Below are 12,381 nucleotides of genomic sequence, written 5' to 3'. Positions count from 1 at the left end.
CCAGTGCACTGCCTTCTGGCCTTGATAGTTTCTGATGAGAAATCTGCTAATCATTTTATTGAGGATTGCTTGTATGTGACGATTCATTCACTTCTTTCTTGCTATATAAGATTCTCTCTTTGTCCTTGTCTTTTGAAAGTTTGATGATAATGTGTCTTGGTTTTGGGTCCCTTTCAGTTCTTACATGGATTTGATTGAGCTTCTTGAATACTTACATTCATGTCTTTCATTAACTTTGGGGGATTTCAGCCATTATTTCTTCAAATAGTCTCTCTGCCCTTTTATCTCTCTCTTCTTCTGGGATTTCCACAATGAGTATACTTGTTCGCTTTTTTGTGTCCTGCGGATCCCTTAGACCCTTTCAACTTTCTTCAGTCTTTTTTCTTTCTCAGCCTCAGTAATTTCCATTGTCCTACCTTCAAGTTCACTAATTCTTTCTTCTGTCTGCTCAAAACTGCCTTGAATCCCTTTAGTGAATTTTTCATTTTGCTCATCGTACTTTTCAGCTCTTGAATTTCTTTTGGTTTCTGTTTGGGTTTTCTATTTCTTCATTCACATTTCCGCTTTGTTCATACATTGCTTTCTTGACTCTCTCCACATCTTTATGTTTTTGAACATCTTTAATATTTTTCTTTTAAAATCTTTGTCTAGTATAACTGCCATCAGATCTCTTTCAGGGATAGTTTCTGTTGATTTATATTTTTCCTTTGAACGGACCATACTTTTCTCTTGGTTTTTATGCCTTGTTATTTTTTTGTTGAACACAGTACATTTGAATATAATAATGTGGTAACTCCAGAAGTCAAAACCAGGGTTTGTTGGGTTTTTGTCATTGCTTTTGTTTATTTATTTATTGATTGATTGTGGTAGGCTCTCTCTCTGCTGAGGATCAGCCTGAGGTATAAACTTAATGTTTTCTTAAGTATTTTATGAGCCTTTCCTTGGGCATGTGCCATCGTTTTCTGTTTTTTTCGTGTATATGCAGTTGTTTTTGAATGTCCTAGTCTTTAATATCTGTCTTCCAAAAGGGGAAAAAGAGAAAAACAAAGGGGGATAAACGGGGCACTTGCCCTTGAAATCCACTTGGTGGGGGAGGGGTTTCCATCAAGGGGGGAGGTGTGACAGCAATGGCCACCTGCCTCTTTGGCTGCGTCTCTGCCATCAGAAGCAGCATCAGAGCACAGATTCCTGCTATTGGAAGTCAAGGTCCTTTTGGTGCACCCTGGCTGGCTTCTGCAAGCTGCTCCAGAAACACGTGTATGGCCTCCTGCCATGTGGCTGAGGGTGGGATGGGTAGGTGCTATGTGCTAAGACCTGAAAGTCACCGCAGTTGACTGCAGTAACCATCCAGTGCTTCCCCTGGAATTTGTAAGCCTTCACCAGCTCTGGATTCTAAATTATTACATCAGACAGATTCTGTCCCTGCAGTTGTGGTCCAGGTTAGGGGCCATTCCTGGTGCTTCTTGCTCCGCCATCATCCCAGAATCCTCTGTGAAAATTCCTGTCTTTTACCCCTATTTTTCACTGCCTTTTCACTGCTTGTTAGCTGGATCCAGCTGGTGGACTTGTTTTTAACACTGTGGATATCTGAAGTACGGGGAATAAAAAAGTTGCTAATTTGCTTTTTTCTTACTTTTCTCTCCTTGAACAGGAAGATAGTGATCCACCCATTCATGAAAGTCTCAGCATAGAAAATACCTTGTGGGCAAGCACTGTTGTTGCATCAGGTGAGAAATAAGCTCTATTTTTAACATGAATTCTCACATATCGGAGATGCTTTGTGTTTTTAAGTGACTCCAAACAAATGTTTGTCAAAGTGCTTTGCACCACAGGGACCTTATTAAACATATACTTCTGTTCAGTGGACGTGGACCAGGCCTGAGAGTCTGCATCTCGGACAAGCCCGGGGCGAGGCTTGCGCTGCTGCTCATCACACTTTGAGGAGCTAGGCTGAAGCAGCTAAGGAGGGTGCACCCTTGTGTAGCAAGGCAGGGGGCATTTTGCTAGTTTTGACATCTGTTTCATGACAAACTTGTCAGTGTGCTTTAAAGACAGGTGGCACAGCAGAACCGGGGAAGCAAACAGTGACTTGAGAGGGCTCTGACCACTTCTCATTCATCTAACAGCTGAGGAGGTCGGTGTGGTCGCTTGTCTTTGGGGGAGAGAAGTATTAGATGAGACAGGGACCTTAGGAGGTAGATTGGGTTGGGCCTTTAGGGGCCATGATAAAGGTTCTTTTAAGTAAAATTGGAGTATGTTGGAATATTTCTGGTGGTTGAACATGGAGGCCAGTTAAATATACATTTTGTAAAGTAAACTTCTCTGAGAGTCGTTGAAAATCTAAGTGGTTATCAGCTTTTCAGAAAGTGGTTGACCTTGTGAATGGTACCAGGAGGTGGCAGCAGGGAGCGTTAAGGGTGCTGGTGGGATAGGATGCGGGGAAGCACTCAAGGGAGGAATGTCTGACTCGGCATCTGTCACAAGTGCTGGCAACCCTCCCCTTAGATCACAGTCCTCCTTCTGGGGTTGTGTATGGGATCTCCGCTCCAGACCTGGCGCTGGTGATACAGTGTGGGACAGCTTATGGTGAGGAAGAAATCAAGAAAATGAGCCAAAGGGAATTCCCTGGCGGCCTAGTGGTTAGGACTCGACGCTTTCACTGCCAGGGCCCGGGTTCATTCCCTGGTCGGGGAACTAAGGTGTTCTGTAAGCCACGTGGTGCAGCCAAAAATAAAAAGAAAGAAAAAGACAGAAATCATTTGAGATATGCTGAGTATCTCAGAAAAGTGCAGGGTGCCTCGAAAACAAAGAAGTGAAAACCTTACCTGGTCAGGGTCTGGAAGAGGCTTCCCTGAAGAAGAAACACGTGAACTAGATTTTAAACCACACAGACGTGCCTAGGTGAGGTGGACACTGGGGATATGTGGCGGCACTGACGTCTCAGCACTGACTGTGTGCACACGCCTCATGCTGAGGGGCACAGCAGGCAGAAGACAGGGTTCCGAGGGCCAAGTGCCTGGCACGCGGAGCAGGAGCGGCTCAGGTCCATGCAGGGCACTTCTGCGTTTGTGTTAGATGGGGCGTGGGTACACAGAAGTGTCAGGCAGCTCCCAGAGGAGAACACATGTCCCCTGTAGAGGACAGGGAATGAACAAAGCTTATTTATTTATTTATTTATTTGAATTTTTGGATTTTATTTTATTTTTTATAAGCAGGTTCTTATAAGTTATCTATTTTATACATATTACTGCCTACATGTCAATTCCAATCTCCCAATGCATCCCACCACCGTCCCCCTGCCACTGCCCCCCTTGGTGTCCATACATTTGTTCTCTACATCTGTGTCTCTATTTCTGCCCTGCAAAACGGCTCATCTGTACCATTTTTCTAGGTTCCACGTATATGCGTTAATATACGATATTTGTTTTTCTCTTTCTGACTTACTTCACTCTGTATGACAGTCTCTACATCCATCCACATCTCTACAAATGACCCAATTTCGTTCCTTTTTATGGCCGAGTAATATTCCATTGTGGGCATTTGGGTTGCTTCCATGACCTGGCTATTGTAAACAGTGCTGCAGTGAACACTGGGGTGCATGTGTCTTTTTGAATTATGGTTTTCTTTGGGTATATGCCCAGTAGTGGCATTGCTGGGTCATATGGTAATTCTATTTTTAGTTTTTTTAAGGAACCTCCATACTGTTCTGCATAGTGGCTGTATCATTTTACATTCCCACCAGCAGTGTGACAGGGTCTTACTGGTGTGAGGTGATACCTCATTGTGGTTTTGATTTGCGTTTCTCTAATAATTAGTGATGTTGAGCAGCTTTTCATGTGCGTCTTGGCCATTTGTATGTCTTCTTTGGAGAAATGTCTATTTAGGTCTTCTGCCCATTTTTTGATTGGGTTGTTTGTTTTTTTAATATTGAGCTGCATGAGCTGTTTATATATTTTGGAGATTAATCCTTTGTTGATTTGTTTGCAAATATTTTCTCTCATTCTGAGAGTTGTCTTTTAGTCTTGTTTGTAGTTTCCTTTCCTTTGCAAAGGTTTTAAGTTTCATTAGGTCCCATTTGTTTATTTTTGTTTTTATTTCCATTACTCTAGGAGGTGGATCAAAAATGATCTTGCTGCGATTTATGTCAAAGAGTGTTCTCCTGTGTTTTCCTCTAAGAGTTTTATAGTGTCTGGTCTTACATTTAGGTCTCTAATCCATTTGAATTTATTTTTCTGTATGGTGTTAGGGAGTGTTCTAATTTCATTCTTTTACATGTAGCTGTCCAGTTTTCCCAGCACCACTTATTGAAGAGACTGTCTTTTCTTCATTGTATATCCTTGCCTCCTTTGTCATAGATCAGTTGACCATAGGTGCGTGGGTTTATCTCTGGGCTTTCTGGCCTGTTCCATTGATCTACATTTCTGTTTTTGTGCCAGTACCATATTTTCTTGATTACTGTAGGTTTGTAGTATAGTCTGAAGCCAGGGAGTCTGATTCCTCCAGCTTTGTTTTTTTCCCTCAAGAATGCTTTGGCTATTTGGGGTCTTTTGTGTCTCCATACAAATTTTAAGGGTTTTTTGTTCTAGTTCTGTAAAACAATGCCACTGGTAATTTGATAGGGATTGCATTGAATCTGTAGATTTCTTTGGGTAGTAGAGTCATTTTCACAATATTGATTCTTCCAATCCAAGAACATGGTATATCTGTTTGTGTCATCTTTGATTTCTTTCATCAGTGTCTTATAGTTTCTGAGTACAGGTCTTTTACCTCCTTAGGTAGGTTTATTCCTAGGTATTTTATTATTTTTGTTGCAAAGGTGAATGGGATTGTTTCCTTTATTTCTCTTTGTGATCTTTCATTGCTAGCATATAAGAATGCAAGAGATTTCTGTGCATTAATTTTGTATCCTGCAACTTTACCAAATTCATTGATTAGCTCTAGTAGTTTTCTGGTGGCATCTTTAGGATTCTCTATGTATAGTATCATGTCATCTGCAAACAGTGACAGTTTTACTTTTTCTTTTCCAATTTGTATTCCTTTTATTTCTTTTTCTTCTCTGATTGTCATCGTTAGGACTTCCAAAACTATGTTGAATAATAGTGGTAAGAGTGGACATCCTTGTCGTTTTCCTGATCTTAGAGGGAATGCTTTAGTTTTTCACCATTGAGAATGTTTGCTGTGGGTTTGTTGTATATGGCCTTTATTATGTTGAGGTAGGTTCCCTCTTTGCCCACTTTCTGCAGAGTTTTTATCATAAATGGGTGTTGAATTTTGTCAAAAGCTTTCTCTGCATCTGTTGAGATGATCATATGGTTTTCCTTCTTCAATTTGTTAATATGGTGTATCACATTGATTGATTTGCGTATATTGAAGAATCCTTGCATCCCTGGGATAAATCCCACTTGATCATAGTGTATGATCCTTTTAATGTGTTGTTGGATTCTGTTTGCTAGTATTTTGTTGAGGATTTTTGCATCTATATTCCTCAGTGATTTTGGTGTGTAATTTTCTTTTTTTGTAGCATCTTTGTCTGGTTTTGGTATCAGGGTGATGGTGGCCTTATAGAATGAGTTTGGGAGTGTTCCTTCCTCTGCAGTTTTTTGGAAGAGTTTGAGAAGGATGGGTGTTAGCTCTTCTCTAAATGTTTGATAGAATTCACCTGTCAAGCCATCTGGTCTTGGACTTTTGTTTGTTGGAAGATTTTTAATCACAGTTTCAATTTCATTCCTTGTGATTGGTCTGTTCATATTTTCTATTTCTTCCTTGTTCAGTCTTGGAAGGTTATACCTTTCTAAGAATTTGTCCATTTCTTCCAGGTTGTCCATTTTATTGGCACAGAGTTGCTTGTAGTAGTCTTTTATGATGCTTTGTATTTCCGCGGTGTCTGTTTGTAACTTCTCCTTTTCCATTTCTAATTTTATTTTATTTTATTTTTAAATTTATTTATTTATTTATTTATTTTTGACTGTGTTGGGTCTTTGTTTCTGTGCGAGAGCTTTCTCTCGTTGTGGCAAGTGGGGGCCACTCTTCATCACGGTGCGCAGGACTCTCACTATTGCGGCCTCTCTTGTTGCGGAGCACAGGCTCCAGAAGGGCAGGTTCAGCAGTTGTGGCTCACGGGCCTAGTTGCTCCGCGGCATGTGGGATCCTCCCAGACCTGGGCTCGAACCCATGTCCCCTGCATTGGCAGGCAGACTCTCAACCACTGCGCCACCAGGGAAGCCCCTCTAATTTTATTGACTTGAGTCCTCTGTTTTTCTTGATGAGTCTGGCTAAAGGTTTATCAATTTTGTTTATCTTCTCAAAGAACCAGCTTTTAGTTTTATTGATCTTTGCTATTGTTTTCTTTGTTTCTATTTCATTTATTTCTGCTCTGATATTTATGATTTCTTTCCTTCTACTAATTTTGGGTTTTGTTTGTTCTTCTTTCTCTAGTTCCTTTAGGTGTAAGTTTAGATTGTTCATTTGAGATTTTTCTTGTTTCTTGAGATAGGCTTGTATAGCTATAAACTTCCCTCTTAGAATTGCTTTTGCTGCATCCCATAGGCTTTGGATCATCGTGTTTTCATTGTCATTTGTCTCTAGGTATTTTTTGATTTCCTCTTTGATTTCTTCAGTGATCTTTTCATTATTTAGTAACGTGTTGTTTAGCCTCCATGTGTTTGTGTTTTTTATGTTTTTTTCCCTGTAATTTATTTCTAATATCATAGTGCTGTGGTAGGAAAAGATGCTTGATATGATTTCAGTTTTCTTAAATTTACCAAGGCTTGATTTGTGACCCAAGATGTGATCTATCCTAGAGAGTGTTCCATGTGCACTTGAGAAAAAAGTGTAATCTCCTGTTTTTGGATGGAATGTCCTTTAAATACCAATCAAATCTATCTAGTCTACTGTGTCATTTAAAGCTTGTGTTTCCTTATTGATTTTCTGGCTAGATGATCTGTCTGTTGGTGTTACTGAGGTGTTAAAGTCCCCTACTATTATTGTGTTACTGTCGATTTCCTCTTTTATAGCTGTTAGCAGTTGCCTTATGTATTGAGGTGCTCCTGTGTTGCGTATATATATATTTATGATTGTTATGTCTTCTTCTTGGATTGATCCCTTGATCATTATGTAGTATCCTTCCTTGTCTCTTGTAACATTCTTTATTTTAAAGTCTATTTGATCTGATATGAGTATTGCTACTCCAGCTTTCTTTTGATTTCCATTTGCATGGAATATCTTTTTCCATCCCCTCACTTTCAGTCTGTATGTGTCCCTAGGTCTGAAGTGAGTGTCTTGCAGACAGCATATAGATGGGTCTTGGTTTTGTATCCATTCAGTGAGCCTGTGTCTTTTGGTTGTAGCATTTAATCCATTCACATTTAAGGTAATTATCAATATATATGTTCCTATTACCATTTTCTTAATTGTTATGGGTTTGTTTTTGTAGGTGCTTTTCTTCTCTTGTGTTTCCCACTTAGAGAAGTTCCTTTAGCATTTGTTGTAGAGCTGGTTTGTGGCACTGAATTCTCTTAGCTTTTGCTTGTCTGTAAAGCTTTTGATTTCTCCATCGAATCTGAATGAGATCCTTGCTGGGTAGAGTCATCTTGGTTGTAGGTTCTTCCCTTTCATCACTTTAAATATATTGTGCCAGTCCCTTCTGGCTTGTAGAGCTTCTGCTAGAAATCAGTTGTTAACCTTATGGGAGTTCCCTTGTATGTTATTTGTCGTTTTTCCCTTGTTGCTTTCAATAATTTTCCGTTGTCTTTAATTTTTGTCAGTTTGATTATTATGTGTCTCGGTGTGTTTCTCCTTGGGTTTATCCTGCCTGGAACTCTCTGCGCCTCCTAGACTTGGGTGGTTCTTTCCTTTCCCATGTTAGGGAAGTTTTCGACTATAATCTCTTCAGTTATTTTCTTGGGTCCTTTCTCTCTCGCTTCTCCTTCTGGGACCCCTATAATGTGAATATTGTTGCATTTAATGTTGTCCCAGAGGTCTCTTAGGCTGTCTTCATTTCTTTTCATTCTTTTTTCTTTATTCTGTTCTGTGGCAGTGAATTCTACCATTCTGTCTTCCAGGTCACTTATCTGTTATTCTGCCTCAGTTATTCTGCTATTGATTCCTTCTAGTGTATTTTTCATTTCAGTTATTGTATTGTTCATTTCTGTTTGTTTGTTCTTTAATTATTCTAGGTGTTTGTTCTTTAATTCTTCTAGGCCTTTGTTAAACATTTCTTGCATCTTCTCTCTCTTAGCCTCCATTCTTTTTCCGAGGTTGTGGATCATCTTCACTATCATTATTCTGAATTCTTTTTCTGGAAGGTTGCCTATCTCCACTTCATTTAGTTGTTTTTCTGGAGTTTTATCTTGTTCCTTCATCTGGTACAACGTCCTCTGCCTTTTCATTTTGTCTATCTTTCTGTGAATGTGGTTTTCCTTCCACAGGCTGCAGAATTGTACTTCTTCTTCAGAGATGAAGTTTTGCACTAGTGCTTTACATAATTTAAAATGCATGATAGCAAACATAATTTTAATAGGTGGAGATTCTCTTCAGGTAGTAGATGTTGGTTTTTGTCATGATGAATTTTTTAAATTTCTCACAATAAAAAGAGAGTGGCAGTAAGTGTAGTACACCGTGAGAGACATCAGAGGGGGCAGGCCAGTCCTTCTTGAGGCCCAGGTAAGGGCTGTGGCTCAGAAGGCCCACCATTGTTAGCAGGGTCATGTACCCAGGATTTGATTCCAGGGGTGCCATCCTCCATGGCCTTTGCCCTTCAGCACTTAGCATGTACTAGTTTATAGGAAAATACTTACAACATACCACATTTACATACCTGGTCACCGATTTTACATTTTCTGTATCTAGTTGTATCTAGGTATTGTATCTATTTTTTTCATCATGTTGATATTTATTCTTTTTAATAAAGGATCAAGATTGAGTTCACTCATAAAGATATTTGAAGATTCTCTTTTTCTTTTTAAATTTATCTCATCTTTTGTTTCCTGTATGTTAGAATGTTGTTACTGATCCCCAGTACTATTGATTTTTGGCCTCTCTTCTCAAACAGCCAGAAGCAACCCAAGCTGGAGGCTTGGGTATTCTAGATAATTCACTGTCCACAGTGTTTCTCTCCTGACCTTCATTCTCAGGATGACCTTGGCAAGTGGTAGCTCCTAGTTGTGAATTTCGGTAACACAGACACAAATGTAGGCATCATGACACGTTTGCCGCATAGGTAACCCTTTCTTATTCTTCCAGAGGTAGAATTCAGTGGCCAGAGTATTGTATCTTCTGAGAGAGTATTTAGGTTGTTTAAAACAATCATTCCACAAGTTTAAATAAAGTGCCTTTAATTTTAAATTTTGTTCAGTCATTTTTAAAATGCAAGCTTTTTTCATGTATTTCAAATCTTTTAACACTTGCTTAACTCTATTTAAAAGCCTTTTAATGTGAGCAATTACTAGACTCTATATATAGCCAGACTTCCGTATACTGAGATATGTTTGAAATACTTTGGATTTCCAGGAGTAATACAAGGGCTCTTATCGTCTTTACACTTGACTACAAGTTGAGAAGGAAAGACCAGAATGTTTAAAAATTTTATTCTTTAAAAGTGACGTGTCACTACTATATTTAAAATAGATAACTAATAAGGACCTACTGTGTAGCACCAAGAACTCTACTTATTACTCTGTAATGACTTATATGGGAAAAGAATCTAAAAAAGAGCGGGTATATGTAGATGTATAACTGGTTCACTTTGCTGTACACCTGAAACTAACACAACATCATAAATCAACTCTACCCTAATACAGATTAAAATAAAAAATTATGTGTCGATTGAATTCAAGTTGCCTCCTGGTGAAGTGAGCTCAGGCCTTCCTCCCTGGCTATAGAAACCGAACGCATAGGAGCAAGGACTCAAGTTGACACAGACAGACAGACAGACACAAGGACTGAGGGCACCAGAGAGGGACAAACACGACTTCCCAGGGTGCCATGCTTCTTCCCCTTGTTGGTTCAGAGAACCAGGAAACTTGCCATGTTTCAGTAATAGGTGGATATGGGAGCATTCCGATCTTAAGTTGCCGAGAGCCTGGAAGGAAGGATGAGTCCCCTAGAGTCTGCTGGACGTATGTGCCCAGGTGGGGGTCCCGGCTGAGCCCCAGAGCAGGACTGCAGGTTCTGTGTGCAGAGACAGGGGTACAGGGCTGATAATGATGGTGAAAAATACAGAAAATGAGAGTAAACTTTTGGAAAATTTATAGGAATTTGATGAAGGAATTTAATGTTAAGAAGATTGGGACATATGTTTTGTCAATTTTTTTTTTGTTATTTGTTTCTCTTGATAATTTATTGACGTGGTATTTTGCAAAACTAGGCCTTGTGACCGATTAGAAATTTAAAAGTAAAACCTGTACCACACATAGTTTGCAAGGTTTCTGCTTTAGAGAAAACTTAGTATCTGGGATCGGCCAGCAGGAGAACCCGTCCCACTCGGGCATCACTCAAGGGGCCGGAGCCAGAGAGCTCTGGTGCAGGGACACAAAAGCAGCATGGAGGCCGAGAGGCAGGACCGGTGGGGGAGCAGGAACACACATCAGCCTGTAGCTCGTGATTCAAAACAGGTGCTTGTTGCTGCTTCTGCAGCTTCGGTCTCATGGGGCAGTTGTTGTGGGCTGGGAAGTGGGCGAGGAAACTCGATTCCTCACTTCTGTGGTCTTGCTCCTTGATGCTCCTGATGTGCCATTTGGAGCCCAGCTCAAGTGCAGGTGTCACCAGTCACTCTCTGTGTCCGCTGTTGGTGGCGTGGGGGTCCATAGTCACATGGGGCCACTCTGCTTTGAAGAGCACAGTAAATGCAAGCCTCACAGCTTCCCAGGGCACGCAGTTAAAAAGGTGAAAAAAAGAAACGCTTATTCTAAAAAAGAGCAAACACGTAACCTCTGCAGGTGTCACTGCTGAGCAGTACGTACCCTGGCATCTTCTGTCTTCCTGGGTGTTCCGTGGAGGAGGCTTTTGGTGGTATGCTGAGATGTATGGTGCACAGCTGTCATTGTTACGCAGACCCGAGATCACTACGGTCACATTTACTCCACGGGTCCTGCCTTCGGACTCACTAAATTCCACATATTACATTAATGTGACATCAAAGAGTTTTAATATAATTATTAGGGTTAATTCTGCAGTGGTGGTTGATTTCAGTGAGTATTATGGATATATCATCTTTCTCACCTTGTGTTTCTCACCTTCAAATTTTGTGAAAATTAGAAATATAAATTATGCACAGCAGCAGTTCTAGAGGCGGACTTCCATGGTTTTTAATTTGACATTCCAGAGGTGAATGCCTCTGATCTGAGCCTTTGTAACGTATAGATCGTTCTAGGGGTATTTTACTGTTCTTTTATCTTAAGTTTGATAGACCGCAAAATTATCATTTCTTCTTGACATGTACAATTAGAAAACCAAACTTTCAGGAGACAGGAATAAAAGGGATGTAACATATAAATTCAAAATCACATATTGTCTTTATAATACTTCTCTTACCATTTTCATGTCTGTGTCCTGAAATGTGAGCAAAGGCTCTTGTACCTGGTTGTCCTGCATCTTTACAATGAAAGGATGCTCTCAGACTCTTGTTCAGAGAAACTGGCCCCCCTCCCGGTACCATCTTGTTTGGGATCACATGAATTGATCAGTTAGAATGTAAGCTCTCTTAATGTAGCTTCAGTGTTAGAGTTACCATTGTAATAGGCATTAATGAATGAAGTGTCACGCTTTCTATTGCCAGTGAAAAGAATATTAGTACATTTTCTAATGTTTTGTGTAGGTAAATTAGTATCACTTAAGAAATCATTTGAGTTTTTCAAAGTTTATTTTTGAAGCTGAGATTAGATTTTCTTGAATTACTGAAATTAAATATGCTGTTGGATAAATCTATATAAAATCAAATGGTGTCATAATATTTTCCATCAAAACGATGAATTAGGAAGTGTTACTTCTGTGCATATCCTTCAAGTTTCTCTGTAAGGACCACTTTTGTGTTTTGCAGGTACTATAATAGGTGTTGTCATTTATACTGGAAAAGAGACTCGAAGTGTAATGAACACATCCAATCCAAAAAATAAGGTAGGCTAGCTTGAGGACGGACCGCTTGACTGAACTCACCTCCTTTCAGTGAGAGAGCACGTGTAGCTCTGAGTAGCTTGTTTGTGAAACAGAGTTTCAAAATGTTGGTGACTCAGGGTATGAATTCTCTGTGTTTGTATAACAGCATGCTCGTGTAGAAGAATTTTCAAAACTGTTTTTTCTTGGTTAATCAGAGTTTTGTATGTCTCTTAAATTTTCATTGTTGTATATATAATTTGCCCATAATTTAACAGTTAATAGTGGGTCTTT

General features: G+C 39.7%; 1 protein-coding gene across 6 annotated transcripts in view; it reads left to right on the top strand.

Annotated features, from left to right (window-relative positions):
• ATP9B (ATPase phospholipid transporting 9B (putative)) overlaps window positions 1-12,381 on the top strand; it is a 205,300-nt gene that overhangs the window by 84,801 nt on the left and 108,118 nt on the right. For all 6 annotated transcript variants that reach the window (XM_059040457.2, XM_067015936.1, XM_067015933.1 and 3 more), the window contains 2 exons: window positions 1,652-1,727; window positions 12,035-12,111. In XM_059040457.2, coding sequence (XP_058896440.1) covers window positions 1,652-1,727; window positions 12,035-12,111 — 153 coding nt within the window. The remainder of the gene's footprint in view (window positions 1-1,651; window positions 1,728-12,034; window positions 12,112-12,381) is intronic.

The sequence above is a fragment of the Kogia breviceps genome, chromosome 15 (assembly GCF_026419965.1).
Source record: "Kogia breviceps isolate mKogBre1 chromosome 15, mKogBre1 haplotype 1, whole genome shotgun sequence".
Taxonomy (NCBI): Eukaryota; Metazoa; Chordata; class Mammalia; order Artiodactyla; family Physeteridae; genus Kogia; species Kogia breviceps.
Note: the sequence above shows the minus strand (reverse complement) of the source record. Positions and strands in the feature narration are given on the sequence as shown.